The sequence below is a fragment of the Salvia hispanica genome, chromosome 2, assembly GCF_029641045.1.
Source record: "Salvia hispanica isolate PSC_SH4W2 chromosome 2, Shi_PSC_v1, whole genome shotgun sequence".
NCBI lineage: Eukaryota > Viridiplantae > Streptophyta > Magnoliopsida > Lamiales > Lamiaceae > Salvia > Salvia hispanica.
In genome coordinates this window covers 10,351,164-10,370,880 of record NC_142693.1, presented here as the reverse complement: position 1 = coordinate 10,370,880, position 19,717 = coordinate 10,351,164, and the positions used below count along the sequence as shown (strand labels likewise).

Sequence of the window (19,717 nt, the reverse complement as noted above, 5' to 3'; positions counted from 1 at the left end):
GTGAACTGATTGTCCTTCCATATGCTATAAACACGAAATTTGGATGCTTTTAATGTCTAGATTTGACTCTATTTTTATCGCATAGCATGTGAATTATGATAATTATTGCATATTTTACACATTTTGATAATTTGACACATTTGTTGAGTATTGCTCAAAAAAAACAAAAAAAAAAAAAGATGCAAGATGGTCAAAATCAACATTCAGACCCACTAAGCAAACTCAACGGTAACCTTGCTCGCCACAGGCCCGTTGTGGAAAGCACCGGGATCTGAATAATCGATTTATCTACTTTATGGATAGTAATTTTTCTTCTTTCTTAATGAAAAACATTGAAGAAGAAAACTTAATTCAATAAAAGGTGATTCGTTATATATACTTCACTAGTTGCGTGCTACTGTGTAGATATTTAGTGATGTTACAAATAATTTTATATGATACGAAGATGGATATTCAAACCACATTTCTTAATAATGCAAGCATAATAAAATATGAAATTGATTATCCTAAAGGAAGTTTAATAACAAATACCCTCTCTGTCCCACTAGAAATGAAACGTTTTTCTTTTTGGATTGTCCCATTAAAAATAAAACGTTTCTTAAAATAGAAATAATTTTATCTCTACTTTTCTCTCTCTCTTCTTTAACTCACAAAACAACACTACATAAAATCTTGTGGCGAAAAGCAAACGTTTCATATTTATTGGGACGACTAATTTTCTTATAAGCAAAACATGGTATCAATAAAACAAAGTGCTACTCCACTAAACATCAAAATGAATAAGTTAAAAAAAAAAACTGGTCTTCTTGCAAGTAATGTGACTTGCGCAGCAATGGCCGAGTTTGAGTTGATGTGGTTTCCTTTCCTCATCATTTCCCACAATTAGAGCATCATCTCCCACTTTGCTTCCTCAAATTTATTATTTATCCGAGTTTGGGAAGAATAAACTACTCAATTCAATAGGATTTCGAATCACTGAGAGCAAAACTACGATAATAGTGTTTGGACTATCATCCCAATGATTGCCTTTCGTCAGATCCAAAGAATTCATTCTGGATGGCAAACATATACTGAAACTGAACCAATCTCTCAAAATAAAATTATTTAATAAGTTTAGATAATTAGCTGAGATTTTAATATCCATTTATAATGAAAGTAATTTTAAAAAGTGAATGATACTCCACTACTTAGTACTAGTATAAAGTAGGAGTGTAAAGTTTAGCATTTGTTTTGAAAGAAATGTAATTTAGTAACCAATATGATGCAAGTTTCATATTTTACTAACCAATTATGAAATTAATCTGACTATACTCATTATTGCTCTAATACAACTAGTCTAAAGTCTTGCTTAGGAAAATCATTAACCCAACTGAAAATATTCCAAGGCCACCCAAAATTAAATGGTTAGCTCAAATTAACATCCGGAGTAGTGTGCTTTTCATTTCGCATTTCAAATTATGTTTAATTTTGAGAATGTAGTCATTATTAGATTAGAGCCCATTGCAGAATATACACAATGCAAAATATTTAGCAAATGAGTTGTTTATGCGGAGAGCAATTGGTTGAAACAATAGTAACTATGTGAATCTTTCCATGTTTGTTTTGTGTTAACTAAACCATGGTTTCAACAAGGGCCTCCTGCATAAGTTTCTCTGTCAAAGTTTTTGAGAGTCCCATCACACAATCAGCAGTTCCTACCTGCAAAAACTCATTCAGTTGGACAATGTGATGGATAAATTTATTATAACAACATATATATTTGAGCATTGTTCGTACATTTGGACTACAGAGAGAGAGAGAGAGAGAGAGTCTGACCACAGTGTCTACCAAAGGCAAAATCAGTGGATGTTCAAGCATCAAACCTCCAGCAACATTAAAAGTTATTCCCTCCTCAATCTGAGAGAACTTACTATAGTTAATTAAGCAAAGATACAATTACTTCAAACATTTTCTCAAACAATTTACCAGGCTATCAATAACTTCATCAGGTATTTCTAGGAAATAAACCTGCATTAGAAATCAAAATCTAAGTTAGTCCAGAAATTAGTTTCACCTCATGCTCATACATGTCAAAATATGATCCACAAAAAACTTTTTACATGCAAAGATTTTCACAAATGCAACTTATTTCACTAATGTCCAAGTTACTCAAATTACAGATAAAATACCAGCATGATACATACATGCTCAACTCGGTTTTCTTGCCTATGAGCTATTGCATGTTTCAAGCACAAGGAAAAGAAAACTTATGCAAAACCTGACACAGGCCCAGCACAATCCCAATACAGAAAATAAGAGTGAGAATAGCAATGTTCAGTAGAAGTAGTAGGTCTTGATTTCTAGCATAAAATCAAGATACCAAAAACTGAATCTTGATTCTTAACTTGTTAATATTTGATAATGCATCCCATTTAATGAGAAAAAAAGCTCCACACGAAGAAACTAGTGGTACTACCAAAAAAAAAGAGTAAATGGAATGGTATCTGAGAAGTACCTCTGCACTCTCCCATCCTCCTTTTCTACTACCTGTCACCAAGTTAGTTACAACTACTGATCCCACAACTTCGCCTGAACCACCAGAATAGTCTGTAAAGCAATATGACAAAGAAGAATTAACTAATATATAGGATAAATCCCATAAGTTTTTTATAAAGTTAATCAAGCAACCTCTAATAAACTGCCGTGCTTCTTCTGCAGATGTTGGCTTTTCTCTAATAGTCCCTTGATACACCACCACCTTAATACCAATTAGATGCAAATAAAGACTTAACTTCAAATAGCTGGTCCTGACCATGGCAATACCATTACAATCATGCCCCTATTCAGTGTTTGTGATGATGTTTGACAAAAATGAACCAAAAAAGGCAGGTAACGATAGATTACAGACAATGCACCCCATAACTATGCGCAAAATTCAATATAAACTTAGAAAGGAAAAATATTGCATGAAGAGACCTTCCAAGACTTTATGTAACCAACAGATTAAAAGAAATAGGTTTGTGAAATACTGAAAACGAAGACAAAATCAAACCTAAAATTGGTTAACTTTCACATGTTAATGTTAACTTAGTGATTACTTGAATGAGTGAAATATTTTCTATCTAACTGAATACTCCGTAATTGTTATTTTAGGCAGGTTTAGGTCAACTGAATTATTTAGTCACACTGTATTCTCTTGCTTTATACTTTAGAGAACTTCAGAAATTTGGATTGAACTGTTGACATAAATTGCCACTTAGATATGTGGATTATATTACTTTCCTATTATATTTGAAACAATCAGCATGGCAATTTTACAATTCTTTAAGCAAAATAGAGTCAAAATAGAATTAAAATTAATTTGTGAACCTCGTCTGTATTCTAGAATCAAGAGCGTCATTCTACAAAAAATAAAACCCCTATACAACAGCTTACAAGTTAGCATTGATCTGCTCAAGAAAAAATGAAAAAAAAAAAAAGTAGTATAGAGAAATAGAAGTAGAATAGAATCAATTGATATTAAAAGGAAATATCAACATACTGTATCAGCAGTTATCAGCAGGGTAGGGCGTGATATGTCCTCCACTTGAGCAGTTCTGTCGAGCTTCATCATAATAGCATCAGCCTAAGAAGTTAAAACGATAGAAACATCATTGAGCTGTATGCATCAAAAACATAGATAAAATTTGTTTAAGGTCAGCTTCGGATCCTTGAAATGGAAAAACTTGAAAGACATCCTTTGCACTATCCTATTACCAATTATCTTTAGCTTCCATTCAAGAAAAGTATTTCTGATGCCTAAAATCAGATTAGTAAAGGATGCAAAGCAACACCCTTTTGAAAGTCAATTTTGCTAGAATATCCAATAATGAGATCACAGTTTTAGTAAATGATGAGTTCAAAGGTAGTGCTATTGATCCACAAGAAGCTTCAACAAAATATGTAATGTGAAATGAAGTGCATTTTTCTCTGTATACATACATATATGTATGTTTTGTGTGAATTAAAATCATTTAATAAGAATATTTAAGAAAACAAGATTCAAAATTTCAAAACTCATACTATAATACTATGCAAGTTTGACATCAATGGAACATAAGGAGCAAAGGGATTTTTCATGAAGTATAGCTGCATACTTATAAGAAATAAGTAAATATTTTAGTTTCACAAAATTTATTAAAATTATATTACTGTTGAAAGCACATTATCTTAGTGAGTAATTAAAAAAGAGAAAATAAAATCAAATAGTAGTATTTGAGAAGAAGATTGAAAAAGCAAAACGCGCCTTTGCTTCAGCTAGGGCCATCACAAGGTCTTCCGGTTTTTCCTTCCTGATACTTTTCTCATCTATATCTGCACTCTAAATGCCAAAAGAGTAAAGTCAAGTAAGCGTCAGCTGTACAATTCCATTGCCCTATCTGGTTTCAAATTCTAATATATTAGAAGAAATTACCAGGATGGTGAAATCATAGCCCATCTCCGCCAGAATCTCGCGACGGGCCTTGGACGAAGAACCCAATATTATCTAAGCAACATGAGAATGAATGTGTTACTCCTACTTAGTACTATTTGATTAAAACAAATAATCAAAGCAGAAAAACCTCGAAATTTTGGTTTTTGGGAGGGATTCTGATGTCCATTAGCGTAGAGGATAAGCTATGCCGCCAACGCAACTATGAATTCCATTTGCATATCTACTTTACTCATGTTTTATACTATACTTACATTTTACTACAGCTATCATTATCACAAATTAGTATTAAATATTCCATGATTACTCTTTTTTTTGGTATGATGAATTATAATTTCTTTACCTTTCCTTTGCATTTTCAAATTCTTTCTCAATTTATACCTAAACATTATATAATCAGAACTAAGATTAATTAAGTTTTGATTTCATCGTGAAGGAATAGCATAAACGAAAAAACGAATATTAAAATAAAATACTCCATTCATTCCATAGTAATAGAGACATTTTGCCATTATGGTACGTTCCATAGTAATAGAGTCTTTTTAGTAAAAGTCAACACATTTTTCCACATCTACTTTTACTCTCTCTTACTTTTTTCTCTCTTCATCTCTCTACCATTTTCATTTTCCACTTTATTCTCCTTTTACTTAGCTCAACTAACACAAATTTTCTTAATCTCCGTGCCAAAAAGAAACATCCCCATTACTATGAAACTGAGTGTGTAATGCTCATCCATAGCCCTTCCACTCCAGTATAAGTAGTCATATTCAAAAAATATTCAATTTCAAAATGAACGAGATAACAATAAACAATGATGAAAATTTTATAACCATTATCATCCATGCTGATGTGAGTACAAAACTACGGGTGGATGAATCCCATACATAAATCAGTTAATAACATAATTGAAAAGGCTTTTACTAAGTAATATAGGAATTCCTGAGCCCAAGAGTTAAAGAATAATAAGTACTACCCCTTGTTGGTTCCAAGGGATGGGGCAGGCTAGGTTAGCTGTTCAATTGAAAACCCCTTGTTGGTTCCAAGGGATGGGGCAGGCTAGGTTAGCTGAAAGATGGTTATCGGTTCAATTGAAAAGTATGAATGACAAAATTTCTCTAGACTAATAACCAAAAACCTTGCATATAAATAAGTTCATACATTCCTAAACAGTAGCACAAAATCGGATGATTTACTTTAATATTCGTGGGTCTCAAATTTAATGCAGCAAATATCATCACATAATGTTGACAAATGTTATCAAAGCATAATATTACACCACAGTAGTTAATTGAAAATGATATTTAACACCCAAATTCTGTAGGTGTGAAATAACTCATTCAGAAGACTAACAATGTAAATGTCAGTGCAAAAGGGTGAAGCACATCACAGTGAGCTTGCGACGTAGCATAAGTCATATCTGAGCCTTGATATCTTGAATAGCAACAAGTGCAGCATTGCGCCCCGGTGCACCCATTACGCCACCCCCGGGATGGGCCCCACTCCCACATAGATACAAACCTTTTACTGGAGTTCTGTAGTTTGAACTGCATCAACCACCAAATTATACATCATTTTACCAATAATAAAACTAGATGTACAGATTCATAGTATCTTTCCTGAGAAATGAGAATGCATACACAAGTACCTGAAATTCATGAATACATATACCACATGAACAGCTACATTAGTTGAATATGGTTGTATATGTGTTATTTTTTTTGTTCATCTAGCGTTCATAGATTTTGTGTTTATCCATGTGTTTTTCTATATTAATATGTATGCCGATTATGGTTCAAATAAAAAAAATTATTGTGAGAACTCCTGTACTGAAACCTAGGAGTAATTCATGATATTTGTAGAGTGCAATAGTTCTTACAGTTCTCTATTTAAGAAGTTTTCATTTGAGCTATATTGACCAAGCAGAATATGAAGAGTTACGAACATTACCATCCTTTCACAGGCCGCATGAGGAACAAGGAATCTAGTCCCATAGCACCATGAAAGATATTTCCACCTGCCAAAGTCACAAACCCCGGATGATCAAGCAAAGAATACATGGTGAACAGATTTTTCTCTGAAAAGAATGTGATTATCATCTAAATGGACCTTTATATATGCACAACGGACCACTGATCCTATATCTTACATCTAATATCCTTTGATTGTAGCTATAAATGAACTATGAACAAAGCCTATTCCAGCTTGGCCTATTTTAGGATCGAAGGTTTATGGTAGCCCGTCATGAGTATAAACTTTCCATTCAAACAGTTTTTTGACAAAATATAAGGTGCTTTCCATAAAAGCACTTAACATCATATCATATGCTAACCTGAGTGCCATTTCAACCTCATCTTACGTAATGACTACTAACAAACTCCGTAAGGTAAGGACTATTAGATTGTGTTCGAGTAAAAAGACAGAAATGTGAAATGATGAGCATGACTTAAATCTTAATAATAGAATACTAGGAGTAAAACGCATTTTACAAGCATATGAAACAACATTTCACTATTAAACTTCACAAGCATAGTACTGAAGTTTGACAGCCAAGTGAAGAAAAATTGTGAATCGATAGGTTAGGTTTTTGATCTAGATCCCTAGTTTCCGGTCTTGCTTTAATTATTTGAGTTCTAGGCTCATGGTCACTAGGAAGGATAAAAGTTATCTTAGTTAGACTTTATGCTTCGATACTGAAGCTTGGCTTAGGGAAAATTGGCCTGCAAGTTTCTGTTTTCTTTTGCAGTTATTCAGCAAGTACTCGTTCTTGTTTTCGTTGCAGTTCTTCAGCAAGTACTTGTTCTTCTGTTTTAATTTATTCCTTTCAACAAACAGGTTGTATTTTTTCTTTCATCTCAAAATACCCTTCACTTTATCTTATTCTACCAATAAATCAGTCTACGCAGTATTGATCTTGTTCTGCATAACTTTAAAAAAGTCCATCATGTTTATCTGCAAATTCTAAGTTCATGTAATAACCACGTATTGTCTTTGTATGAAGGTATAAATACCCATCCTTATTCCTGCAATGAATAGAATGGGTACCTGTCAAACCAATTTCTCGTTCAAGGTCTGGTGGAGTCAACATGTCATAGCCTATGATTGATGAATTAAAGCCTGGGGCGTACTCCTCAATTAAGTCGAAGCATCTTTGAGCAAATGAGCTCTGCATCAAAACTTCAGCATTAGAAAAGGGATATTTATACCAAATAGAGGTGTGGAGGACACTTTATTATGAGAAAATGCCCGAATGAAATAAAATAGATGAGGTAGCAAAACTCAAAATCTGTATACAAACCACAGAACTGACTTACTCTGTATTCAGAATCTTCCCAGCTGCCATCGCTAGGCTTATATGGTGTGTACTGAATAAAGAGGTTGATCACATGCTTTCCTGTACAGAATTGTCGATACTTTTACTATAATGTTATGGCCAGAAGATTCAAGAAAGATGGTAGCAGCATTGGGAAATAAATCAAACTATTTTACATTGAGAAACGGAAAATTACAAACCATGCTATTACTAGTTGAAATTGTAAGAAAATCTCTGGATTGAAAAAAAATATCTTTAGAAATGAAGATTGCATATATAATATACTCGTCCAAATAAATCACCGAGACTTTTAAAGTACCAGGTGGAGAAATGGTCTTGTCCAGTGCAGAAGGAATTGTCATCTCAATTATAGGTCTTCGAGAAGGTATCCCGTTTAGAGAATCCAAACATGCAGATTCAATCTCCTCCATCCTATTTTAGCCAAAAGAACATGACATCAACATCATCCATAGACAAATAAGTTAGAAGAACTATTAAAAAACCATTTTCTGACATAGTTTGAAGTGGCGAATAGTTACTTTCAACGTCGTGAATGTGATTTGAAAGATCTTTTACATAATTATTAACAATGTCTGTAAGATAACAAGAACACCAAGGAAATTTCTTTTTCTTTTTCTTGTTGTTAGGGTAAACATTAAGGCAATTTCACTTTCAAATAAAAGGCAAAGTTTGTATTTTCACACTGTTTGTGTATAGTGTAGGAGAACTCCAGCACAAAGAATGGAAAATAAATTATGGAAAGTGAAATTAAACAATTAGAAGAGTTCTCATCTCTACCTAAGTGTGATGTGCACTTTCTGATCAAAAAATAAATCTTAGACTGTTCTTTTCGTAAGGAGAAAGAACCCTTTTATTTCCTAGGCCAAGTGAGCTGGCCAGAGGAGTCTGCAAACCAAAATCTACAATCAAACTATAAATTAATTAATTATCAACTGAGTTTGGAACAGTGTTGTTAGGGGCGTGGGGCGCAATAGGCCGATTATGAAAAAATCCTGAGCGCGGGGAGATAGGGCGCACTAACAGAACAGAATTCTTCTTTTCTTGCTATACTCAAAGAATTTGAGTAGAATCAGGAAGAATCAAATGAGAAGAGGATAATAAGAAATAATTAATGTCTTGAGAAGAGAAGAGCTGGACACAATTTCAATTTTTTGAGATTTGAAAAAGTTACTACTCCCTTGGTTCCCTCATAGTTGAGGCAGAAAAAAAAAGAAAGTGAGAAAGTGAAACTATATATAGAAATGCCTAAACTATGAGAGAACTTCCCAAAATGGAAAAATGACTCAACTATAAGGGAACGGAGGGAGTATTATTTTGGGTGATATTTTTGGTGATTTAAAGGAAAAGATTTCAATATTAATATGATTGAGTTATTTTAGGAAAATACGATTTAGCATTTTCTGATTTAAAAATTTTAGCAGCCGAAGGCTCACCCCAGACACCTTGGGGCGATTTACGATTCAGCTGGCGCCCCGAGCCTTCAAATCTTATTTTCCTTTGACACGAGTCGAAACTCTCAACAAAAACTAATGAGCTCCTTGATACGAGCCTAAACTATCAATGAAATTGATGAAGAAGCTCCATGGTACGAGCATAAACTAGCAATGAAAATTAAAGAACTTCTGAATATGAATATAAACTATTTATCAAACATATCGTTGCAAGTTAAGCATTGAAAAAATTGCTATTGAACTTGAGGGGGAGTGTTGGTATGAAAAGAATATGTGTGATTGAAGGAAATACACCCTGCGTCCGGCATTAGGAGTACCGGAAGTCCAAATTCACTTTTACTATATATAGTAAGTAAGCATCACATTGTACTAACTCATCCACTCATGTTTTATTATAAAACTAATACTCCCTCCGTCCCCTAAAAATAGAAACTTGCAACGGCATGGGTTTTAATGCAAAATTGTGAAAGAGAGAGATAGAAAGAAAAGTGTGTTAGTGGAACATGGGTATCACCTCATTAGAGAGAGAAATTTTCTTAAATAGAAAGTTTCTATTTTTGGGGGATAGATTAAAAAGGAAAGAGTTTCTATTTTTAGGGGATGTGGGAGTATATAATTATGGGTCTCACACTCCACTATTTTATTCCACCCACTTTCCTTTGTATTTCTTAAAACCGTGCGAACTTGACCACTACTCCTAATGCCGGACAGAGGGAGTAATACAATTAGAGACTATTCACGAAAGGAAGAAATCAATTTGGCTCAATCTATATAAAGAGTTGGATGTATTGTTAATTAACAAGAGCATAATACAGTGTAGTTTTTATTATGAAGAGAGTTACTCTGGAACATACAAAAGCAAACTGGCATCAACATTCAACAGGTCCAAAAATGTCAAGGGATGTTAGCTTTTAAGTTGCCTTCATTTAGGCTCGTCAATGAGTTGATATATAGAATCGCATGGAATATAATTCTTTTGGGTAAATTCGAAATTTGATGACCTTTTTTGTGCTAATGACTTCCCCTAGAAAAAGCAAGCATGCGAAACTGTGTAGCATCTTCAATAAGAAAATTTAGGAAATACCTCTCCGCACCAATGTGGATTGTGCCCATATGCTGCGGGCCAGCATCTGGACTGTTCAATTTACAGCAATGAAACTGCGGTAACTTCTCAACAGCCAGATTAATTTTGGTGGTCGCCTGTCCAAGATGAAAGTATTATCACTCATTCACTTGAATTTCAGTTGCGAAAATATACAAGGAGAAACAATTTCCAGAAACTCAAATAAAGCTTTATGAATGCAACCTATGTTTCCTTTTTTCTTAATCTTTTTTTAGTTCGGGGAGGGGATATCAGCAGTAGTGACTGAAGCTGAGACGTCTCACATTTACATAGGGAGGTCTACTGCGTGGGTGTCACTTATAGGGTAACAAATGCAACACATTAAAAACATAACAAGTCATGAAAATATGCTTATTTGTGTATGCAACTGATACGATCCCTAATCGGTTTCACACGAAAGTGTGGAATAGCATATAAGAGGGAGTCAACCCTTTACATTTGACCATGGTTTTGGGTTAAGAAGGCTTCCTATCTTATATGCTTATCAATTTGGTGCGGTGAACGTGGATCCGAATGTCCTACGGAAAGGGGCTACCCGTAGGTGTGACCAAAGGGGTGCCACCGAAAACTGTGGGCCCGGAGGAAAAAGGCAGCAAAGGGAATGGTGGGCCCATGGCTTTGGGTTTGCCAGCCGGCGTGTTCCATCCGTGGCCGTGCGGTTAAAAAAGAGGGATGGATTGATACACTTTCACACGAAAGTGTGGAATAGCATATAAGAGGGAGTCAACCCTTTACCTTTGACCATGGTTTTGGGTTAAGTTAGGGCTTCCTATCTTATATGCTTATCAGCAACATATTTTGTTTTAACAAATTACCATCAATTATTTGAAAAGAAGACTTACAGAGCTATAGTCAGCGTTCTTGATTGCGTCAAGAAATTCATAAGGAAGTACATTTTGTGGCAAAAATTCCTGTGTCAGTAAAAAAGCTATTGAAATTTGTGGTCCACGATCACAAATCTTTTACCTTAATAAAATCCTTTAGTCAAAATGGAATATAAGCAGAAGAAGAGAATTAAAAACTTCACCACAAATGTCCTGTATGGCGTTGCATTTGATAAAACAACAGAAGAGTGCAGTTCTGTACCATCAGCAAGTAAAACCTGATCACAGTCCACATACCAATTATATAAATTGGTGTGTCCAAAGTTTGTAATAGTCAACCATAAAATTCAATTCACATGCTTACTCCAGATACTCTGCCGGAATCATCAATTATCAATTTTGATACCTAAGAGCATAACAGAAACGGTTTTAGACTTCTTAAAAGAAAATTATTTGCACAGCAAAACAACGCAAAATGATGTTAGTAAAATGAACATCCACCAGACTTGCTAACTAAAAAAAGCTTGAGACTTTGTCAAAAGCAAAGATTAGTTAGACTGAACATACAAAAACTGCTTCAGTTCGCCTAACTAGCTACAAACAGAACTGTGTGCTATCTTTAATGTGTATTTTACAATAGCAGAAAAGATTCAAATTATAACTTCTTTCTCTTCTAGGTTAATGAACAAGACTGGATGACAACACTCTCTTACAATGCTGTACGGCAATATAAAGCTTTCAATTTGCACGCATTGATAAAAACTATGTTTCTGGTCAGATAATTGGAACATTATTGAAAGTGATAACAGCATAATAAGTTAAGACTTTTCAAAAAGATGTAATGGCAGCACTCTGAGATACTAGTACATTTTGAAGCAAATAACAATAGTTTGCAAACATGGTATCTGATCAGGAGGCACAAGCTAACATAATTAATTTTCACAAACTCACTTCAGTCTCTGTCATTATGGTAACACCAGCTTCTTTAGCAGCTCTTGAGATTGCCAAGGACACAGAACCCATCCCACCTTCAACAAACCTGATAATTTGTCGTATGAGAACTTACAGGAACTAAATGAACGATATCCACATGCTAAGAAAAATGAGGGACCATGTCAAAGATAGGTTTTAGTCATTAGGTATCTTACTTGCATATATCTTTTATACAGCATCAATTGGAAGTCACGGAAAAACTGAAGATGGGATATAAAACATCCTTGAAAACATTGGATACAAGCAGGTATATGTTTGATATTATTAACTACGAAAAAATAACAATGCAGTGACATTTTACCATGTTTACATAGATACTCACGACCAAATGCCGCGATCGCCGTCAGTTTCTCCCATCACATGGTGTAGCAGAACATATCCACTACCTGGTGTACTGACAGATCCCTAGGATATAACAAAAAAAGAGACAGGAGCTCAAAACGAAATTGTAACACATTGAATTTGGCTCTGTATCTAACACATACACAGAGCACAAAGTCACAAACACAATGGATGAGTGATTAACTGCTCCAAGAAAAGTTAACAAGCATTGTATAAGAACCAGGTATCTTGTAGTGGGTGAGGAAGGAGTAGAGGAATAATAAAAAATAAAGTTAAAAAAATAAAAGGCAAAAAGAAAATACAAAATAAAGTTAAAAAAATGTAAGGCAAAAAGCAAACAACACACAAACATACCAGAGAGCAGAAGGAAGAAGGAACTTAAACAATGCAATATTGATAAGACATACACAGTGCCATGAACTGTATCAATCAAGGAAAGGAAATAAATTCTCTCTGAAAGATTTGTTATAGCAATTGAGTCACTGACACTACCATTAAAAATATTATTGATACTGAGCCACCACATATGAATTGCCAGTGTACTGAAAATAAGAGTTGAGACAATTCTTACTGTTGTCCCTATAACTGCATCAGTTGCAAGTGTTGCCTTGAGGACATCAGCCTGTATTACCAATACAATAATGAAAACATAAGATGGAATAATAAGTAAATAGAAGTTCAAACTGCAGGATTTTCTCATTTACCAAATGAAAGCTGTACAAATTTTCCAAGACACTAGACACAGACCAAATGTTATTAGTCGGAGTTAAATAGATCCTTTTTCCATTCTTTCTTTTGATTAAAGAAACCTGCAACTGCTACAGCCTACCAGACAGCCAAACCCGGGTTTGTGCTATTCGCGTACAAGCCATACAAAAAAAATGGCTATGGAAACTCAGTGCGGAGGGGGTCAACCTAAAATGCATTAATGGGATCCAATCCTGTGAAGTTTGGCCACATGCTCACCTACTCCAGTAACTCCACCAATTGGCCACCCCCAAGGGAGTGGTAGGTTGTTACTAATGTGTTATTTGGTTATCTTAGGCCTCAAGGGTAGATGAATTTAAAAACAGCTCCTATGATTGCTACGAGGGAAACAAGCATATCGAATATTGATTTACAAGCAAAACCAGAAGCCCATTATCTCATCATCAACCCACCAAAAACCTTGATCATTACTCCAAGATAAATTAAGTTCTGACTAAATTCTTCCATCTGATAAAATGCTTTTTCACCTTGGCCGTGACAGAAATTATAAGGTATGAGGTGTTTTCACAAATGCATAGCTCCAAAGAGGGTTGCTAGATCCTTCTAGTACAAACATTTTTCAAGTACCTCAAACCAATTGTTTAAGACCTTTGATGCAGGAGACAGCAACAGATCCATAAAATCCCTACAAGCTCAACGAATAAAAGTAAAGAAAGGTAAGATGCTGTACTTAACTGCGTATTAACTAAATTCTACTTGAACAGAAGCAAAGCAGATGCAAAGATCTCGCTATTGAACAAGTTAGAAACTGATATGAACTCTTACAGAAGCTCCTTATTCCCCATGGCAACTGCCCGTTGCATCAACTGAGCCCAAAAGACTGACTTCTGTAGGTTATCCTTCATACGAAAATTAAAGGATGCAGCCTCTTGTAGTTTCTCCGGAGGAGATGAATCCAAAAGGGGATCCATGAATTTGCAGAAGTTCTCTAGTTCCCTCTCGTACCTACACAAAGGTGCCATATATAAAATAAAACAAGAGCCATAAACATGACTTCTACTTCTTTAAAAATGTGAGAAATATGGAATTTTAAAGTAATTGAACCAAACATACGGAAACCTAATGACTGAATCAATTATTATAGTGGTAGTTCTAGATGAATGAACATTCAGCACCCTTCCAGGAGGATACACTGAATAGCTGCTGCAACCAACTAGTACTTCGCAAGTATAGTCAAACGCATTCCTAAAGAAGTTCGCACTCTGCAGTCTAATACATCTTGTAGAAGTTGATAAGCACTGTGGGCTAATTTACTAAGATGGAGATAACTTTCAAATAGTTTCCTATCAGCTGTGCACCGAAGGTATTTTCAGTATCATAACGAGTTCGATCACCTCAAGAGTGTCACGCTAAAATTTGATGAAAATGAAAATAATATGCATAATGCATGCTAATCAAAACTTACTAATTTTCACAACCAAGTAATAATGGGAAAGCAGATAAATTTCCTCAAGCCCTTTTGACTCATCAAAGGAGATAAAAGTTCAAAAGCTGCTTATTTCCATAATCAAGTGAAAGCAGGTAATTTCCTCAAAACAGATCAAAATATGGCAATTTCCAAAACCATGCAAGTAATGGAAGCATAAAAAAAACCTTTCAACTGAGATAATATTGACGCATTTGTTCACATTTGATACTATAAATTTATAATCAAGCACCCTACTCCCTTATCAACTTCAAAACATTTAGGCTAGTATACCGGGGATAAGCCTCAGCATCACGCTTGGAGAATTTAGAAATCTGAGAGTGGTTAAGCGTCTTATCAGTGCCCAGCAAAAGGTAACGCCCATCCACACACGGAGTGAAGGACGCTGGATTCCTCTTCAGCAACTTCAATCCATGCCTCCCTAACTCCAGCTCCCTGATTTCACAATTGACAACAGCAATCAACAAATTGAAGCGGAATCAGTAGGAATAGGGTTACGAATTACGATTATGTACTTAATAACGGTGGGGCGGAGAAGGCTCTGGAGGTAGCTGCAGCGAGAGAACTTGAAGCCAGGAACGAGTTCCTCAGTGACGGCGGCGCCGCCGATGACGTGGCGGCGCTCAAGGACGGCGACAGAGAGACCGGAGCGGGCGAGGTAGGCGGCTGCGGTGAGTCCATTGTGGCCGGCGCCGATTACAAGAGCGTCCCATTTTTGGTTGATCAATGCTTGGGCGGAGATGGAAGTGGTATGGTGCCTTGGCCACATCTCTGCTCAGGCTCAGCTCTCTCAAAAAGATGTTAGGTGGTCATGCACAAAAATACACTATAAAACATTTTTTCATTTCAGGTTAGCAGTCCTCTGCAGTGCAGGCCAAAAAAGCACACATCTCAATATTGTGTCGTTTTGGGCATTGTTTACTGATATCTATTACACCACTTGATCTTCTATAGTAGTAGTAGAAGATAAAAATTACTGATTTTGATTTTGATTTTGTTTTTTTAAGAAATTGGGTGTCGAAGACTCAATTATTCAAGACTTACTCAAAAAGGAAATCGGGTTTGGGTATAGGATATGGAAAATTTGTATTTTCATGTTCACATACCCGAAGAGATTTCAGAGGTGAAATCCGTAGATATCTAAATTGACATTCATATTCTCGGCGGATAATTATGTTGGGGTTATGTTGAAACATGCATAATAGAAGACTTGAATAATATTCACTATTACCGTACACTATGGGCTGTGACTATTTACAGACCTGCTCAAAGTTTATCGAACCGGCGGTTAAAACTGAAACCGTGAGAATTTATCCGAACCGAAACCATCGATTTTTGAATCGTGGTTCGGTTCAGGTTCAAAAAATTTTGAATCGAAACCGTGCCGGAACCGCCGGTTCCGGAGCGGTTCCAAACCATAACTGCAAGAAATCACCGGAAAACCGTGAAACCAAGTCGGAACCGCAAAAAACCGGCGGTTCAAAACCGTGGAAAATCATAAAAAACCACCGGAAAACTGTCGGTTCGGAACCGAAACCGAAACCGGCGGTTTTGGAACCGGAACCGTAACCGCGAAACACCCTCGCGGTTCGGTTTCATTTAAAGAATTTCCAAAACCGGAACCGGCGGTTCCGAACCGTAAACGTCGGGTCCTGAACCGTGGGCACCTCTAACAGTACTTAAATTGAGTAAAATGGTAATTGAGTATCATTTTTGCTTTAGACATATCATTTTTGGATAACCTTCGCCCAGGCGTTGTATCAGATATAATCAAGGTGTTTTTCACCTTAATTCTCATTGTCTCAAGACTTTTGGTGCCCTTTGCTGGCCACAGCTCCATTCCTTCTCCTTGGATTCAAAGAACGTCTCCCATGTGCCTCATCGAGTAAATGTCGTCGTGTATTTAGTTATCATTGTTTCTCTAAGACATTTCCACGACATTTATTGCACACCGTTTGACAGTGGCTCCTAGTTTTGGCTGTCGACATGTCAACAACATTTCAGAGAAACCATGTCTCTGTAAAATAATATAAAACACATTATCAAGCCATTTATTCAAATGCTCAATTTGAATATAATTAATGAATACAATTAGGATTTAGGACATACCAACTTCAATGGTGTTGCTCCATATTTGGCATTGATGAGGTATGCGTGTTAGCAAGGGAGCTATCTATCACATGCATTTTCGCAGCATCGTTATCAATGCATATTAAGTAGTACGATCGGTTTCACAAACTGGGAAGAAAATCTGCATAAAAAGTGATAGATATGTTTTTGACATATAAGACTTACGATAATGTAATCATTTATTTATATCACCAACTGAATAGTGTATGTACACAACATAAAGACGTATCTCGTAAGCATTATTGCAATTATTAGCATACATTAGTGTATAAAATTTTTGTTATAATGTAGTACGAAATAGGGGTTAATAACTAAACTTATAGCACAAACACTTTTCCTAATAGAGCTCATACGCCTGTCTTTTTAGTACCTTTTCACGATGAGTTTTGTTTTGGGAACGAGCGAGTGATAGACCTTGATTAAAATACCGTCTTCGTTTTGTTTAGTTGCGAATGGAATTTTCGAATGCTTGTTTTATTGTTGATTAATTGTGTGGTGAAAATAGTCGACGAGATTATTGTGAGAATCGTCGATGGAAAAGTTGGGCGTTCGTCTAAGTACTTGGAATAACACCAAAGTACTAAAATAATAAAACACCACAATTTAATCTAAGCACTAAATTTCATATATTTTTGGGCCTATCACTTTTGTCTATTTTTATTCTTTTCTAGCTCATTTATCCTTATTCAATTAGGCTATTTTTAATATAGCCATTTATTCCTAATTCTTATTAAATTACCGCTCAAACTAAATTTCTTCTCCTAAATCCTTTCTACACGTTTTCTTCTCTTCATCAATATCTCCACTCCCTAAAATCTCTCCAACCACCAAATCCATGAATATTTCTATCAATTTTGCCTATAAGATCCCACATTCACGTCCTTTTCAAACTCTACTGCAGTTCTTTCTTCAATTTCACACGAAGGTAAATTCTCCTCAATCTCTTGAATAATAAACCTTCGCATAATCATATTAATTTTGTAGTCAATTCCATCGTATTGCAGTTCTGAATCGAGAGAGAGCTGTGATCTCAATTCCCCCAGTTTTCTAACAAGTTTGATTCTTCCTAAAGGTATCTCCTTTGATCTGAAATCATCTCCTCATCATTCCATGACGTAGATCACATATTCGCACACGAGAATAAATTCTTTTGAAATCCTTGAAATTTTTGAATGACGCTCCCTCCTAAAGCTTCGGTATTTAATGCTTAGAATGTCATTTTGTGTTTCTCTTAAATTCCAAATTTCTGAATTCATCTGCCTGCCCATAAATATTTGAAACGAACAACTATGAATTTTTAATGAAAGATTTAGATTTGGGAAAAGGATGAGAGACGTGAGTTTTGGTAGAGAAAGATGGGTACCTCCTATTTATGATTTTGGACGAAAATTTTGGAGAACTGGAGAGAGAGTTATAGCCGAGATATGTGTTTCAGATATGGGAGTTGGATTTCGTTTCTGTTTTGTAAGTGGTGGACGATGACTGAGAGGGAGAGGGAAGGCGTGAGTTACAGTAGAGAGAAAAGAAGTTTTCGACAGTCAGAGAAGGGAATACATAGGTATTTTTCTTTCCATCCTTTTTATTAAAAATGTGTTAGAGTCGAGAATGTACTAATACATACATATATGTGGTGGCTGGGCATTATACACACAAAACTAATTTTACTTCTTTTACCTTGTTTTGCAATGTGTTGGAATGGGGAGTATATACGTGTGCAGATGTGGGAGTATTCTGCATTAAATTCTTTTTATAATAAGCTTTCTGATGTTCTTTTGTGATAGAGAGTTTGACGTGTAGTGTTGAGGGAGTTGTTAAATAAAGTGGTGTTGAGGGAGTATATACGTGTAGTGAAAGTTAGAGCTAGTAAATTGATAATGCTTGGTTTATTATTATTTTTTTTTGGTTTGCAACTTTGGCCAAAGTAATGCTTTAGAAATGGGCCACTTTAATTCTTTTGTTGGGCCTATTTGGTTTTAGTTGGGCTTAGTTGATTGGTGTTGGGCAAATTTTTGAGTAATGGATTGAAGCTGAAAAGTACGAGGTTTTCATATATATGCATACGATATTATTTTAAAAAGGGTGAGCTTGTGCACGTTGTTGGCAGTTGGAATAAGAAGTGATTGAGGAGTAAGCTTGTGAGGTGGGCTTTCGTTTTAAATAAGGACTATGTCCTAAATACTATTTTATGTGAAAGGAGGTGAAAATTGTTCGTCTTGCCATGTTTTGTGTTTGAATGAACCTATCTGAAGTGGCTATGCCATGTATGTTTAATCGAATTCGGGTCCCAGTAGGGCCGCAAACCCTGCTCGGACTAGTGTACACCCAGTAGATCGTGCGCTATCTCTTTGGAGTTGACCGGTCTAGTGACTTGGTTCGTGGCCACGTTCCTTGTCATGTATGTTCAGATATGGTGGTGATGGTGATGTGGATGGAAAATGGTTGCAACCGAAATTTATGTGAAAATGCTTTTAGTGACTTGGGTTCTTTTCATTTAAAACCCCCAAGATCACTCGGTATGGCTTGTCAAATTGATTTGGCATGTGTCCACTGAGTGCATCAAGTACTCAGCCCTGCATATTTGTTTTCTAAATGTGCAGATTGAGCGACGACGGACGGGGAGGATGTTGAGCAGAATTCATGGATTATTTATGGCTTGCTTAGTATCGTTGGATATGTCGTGTCTTCATACTCGGCATTTTCCGTGTCTTGAACGCTTCCGCAGTGTGTCTTTTCTTTAAAATTCTTTTAGCATTGAGGGTCAACCACTTTTAAATTGTTTACGTTCCAGTCTTTATTTCCTTAGAGTTGGTACTTTGTTGAAATGATAGTACTTTGTTTTTCTAAGTTTTCAGTTATTAAAATATTTTGGACCAATACGT

At 35.6% G+C, this 19,717-nt stretch overlaps 2 protein-coding genes and 1 long non-coding RNA gene across 7 annotated transcripts; 1 reads left to right on the top strand and 2 right to left on the bottom strand.

The window, feature by feature from the left end:
• Nucleotides 1–1,508: 1,508 nt before the first annotated feature.
• LOC125198272 (uncharacterized) lies at nucleotides 1,509–4,708 on the bottom strand. Of its 4 annotated transcripts, none has more exons than XM_048096653.2 (9): nucleotides 4,581–4,708; nucleotides 4,433–4,504; nucleotides 4,265–4,339; nucleotides 3,521–3,604; nucleotides 2,668–2,818; nucleotides 2,495–2,586; nucleotides 1,966–2,007; nucleotides 1,777–1,896; nucleotides 1,509–1,698 (listed from the first exon to the last, which is right to left on the bottom strand). In XM_048096653.2, exons 1-9 carry the CDS (start codon nucleotides 4,617–4,619, stop codon nucleotides 1,612–1,614), a joined length of 762 nt encoding a protein of 253 aa, XP_047952610.1. In that variant the 5' UTR covers nucleotides 4,620–4,708; the 3' UTR covers nucleotides 1,509–1,611. The 4 variants fall into 4 exon arrangements, with proteins under 4 accessions (XP_047952610.1, XP_047952611.1, XP_047952612.1 ...); XM_048096654.2 differs by having other exon boundaries at nucleotides 1,816–1,896; nucleotides 4,581–4,705; XM_048096655.2 differs by having other exon boundaries at nucleotides 2,668–2,737; nucleotides 4,581–4,705.
• A 912-nt stretch (nucleotides 4,709–5,620) lies between these two features.
• LOC125198274 (FAD/NAD(P)-binding oxidoreductase family protein) lies at nucleotides 5,621–15,623 on the bottom strand. The gene is made up of 16 exons (XM_048096657.2): nucleotides 15,224–15,623; nucleotides 14,982–15,143; nucleotides 14,048–14,227; nucleotides 13,850–13,907; nucleotides 13,086–13,136; nucleotides 12,495–12,577; nucleotides 12,131–12,218; nucleotides 11,544–11,585; nucleotides 11,383–11,457; nucleotides 11,198–11,266; nucleotides 10,317–10,432; nucleotides 8,080–8,192; nucleotides 7,762–7,841; nucleotides 7,493–7,613; nucleotides 6,398–6,464; nucleotides 5,621–5,994 (listed from the first exon to the last, which is right to left on the bottom strand). The coding sequence occupies exons 1-16, from the start codon at nucleotides 15,475–15,477 to the stop codon at nucleotides 5,862–5,864; spliced, it is 1,692 nt and encodes a 563-aa protein (XP_047952614.1). The 5' UTR covers nucleotides 15,478–15,623; the 3' UTR covers nucleotides 5,621–5,861.
• Nucleotides 15,624–17,625: 2,002 nt separating this feature from the next.
• Nucleotides 17,626–19,660, top strand: LOC125219756 (uncharacterized). Of its 2 annotated transcripts, XR_007176206.2 has the most exons (4): nucleotides 17,626–17,763; nucleotides 17,843–17,910; nucleotides 18,274–18,396; nucleotides 19,436–19,660. It is a non-coding gene; the product is annotated as an uncharacterized LOC125219756 (long non-coding RNA). The 2 variants fall into 2 exon arrangements; XR_016134857.1 differs by lacking the exon at nucleotides 18,274–18,396.
• The last annotated feature ends 57 nt before the right edge of the window (nucleotides 19,661–19,717 follow it).

Coding starts and splice junctions, on each gene's coding strand:
- LOC125198272 (XM_048096653.2), bottom strand. CDS start 4,619: ATGGACATCAGAATCCCTCCCAAAAACCAAAATTTCGAG. Junction 1,897..1,965: donor ATGAAGTTATTGATAGCCTG/GTAAATTGTTTG, acceptor AAGTTCTCTCAG/ATTGAGGAGGGAATAACTTT. Junction 1,699..1,776: donor TCTCTCTCTGTAGTCCAAAT/GTACGAACAATG, acceptor GAGTTTTTGCAG/GTAGGAACTGCTGATTGTGT.
- LOC125198274 (XM_048096657.2), bottom strand. CDS start 15,477: ATGTGGCCAAGGCACCATACCACTTCCATCTCCGCCCAAGCATTGATC. Junction 13,137..13,849: donor TCTTAAACAATTGGTTTGAG/GTACTTGAAAAA, acceptor TTGGTAATACAG/GCTGATGTCCTCAAGGCAAC. Junction 7,842..8,079: donor CAAGACCATTTCTCCACCTG/GTACTTTAAAAG, acceptor AATTCTGTACAG/GAAAGCATGTGATCAACCTC.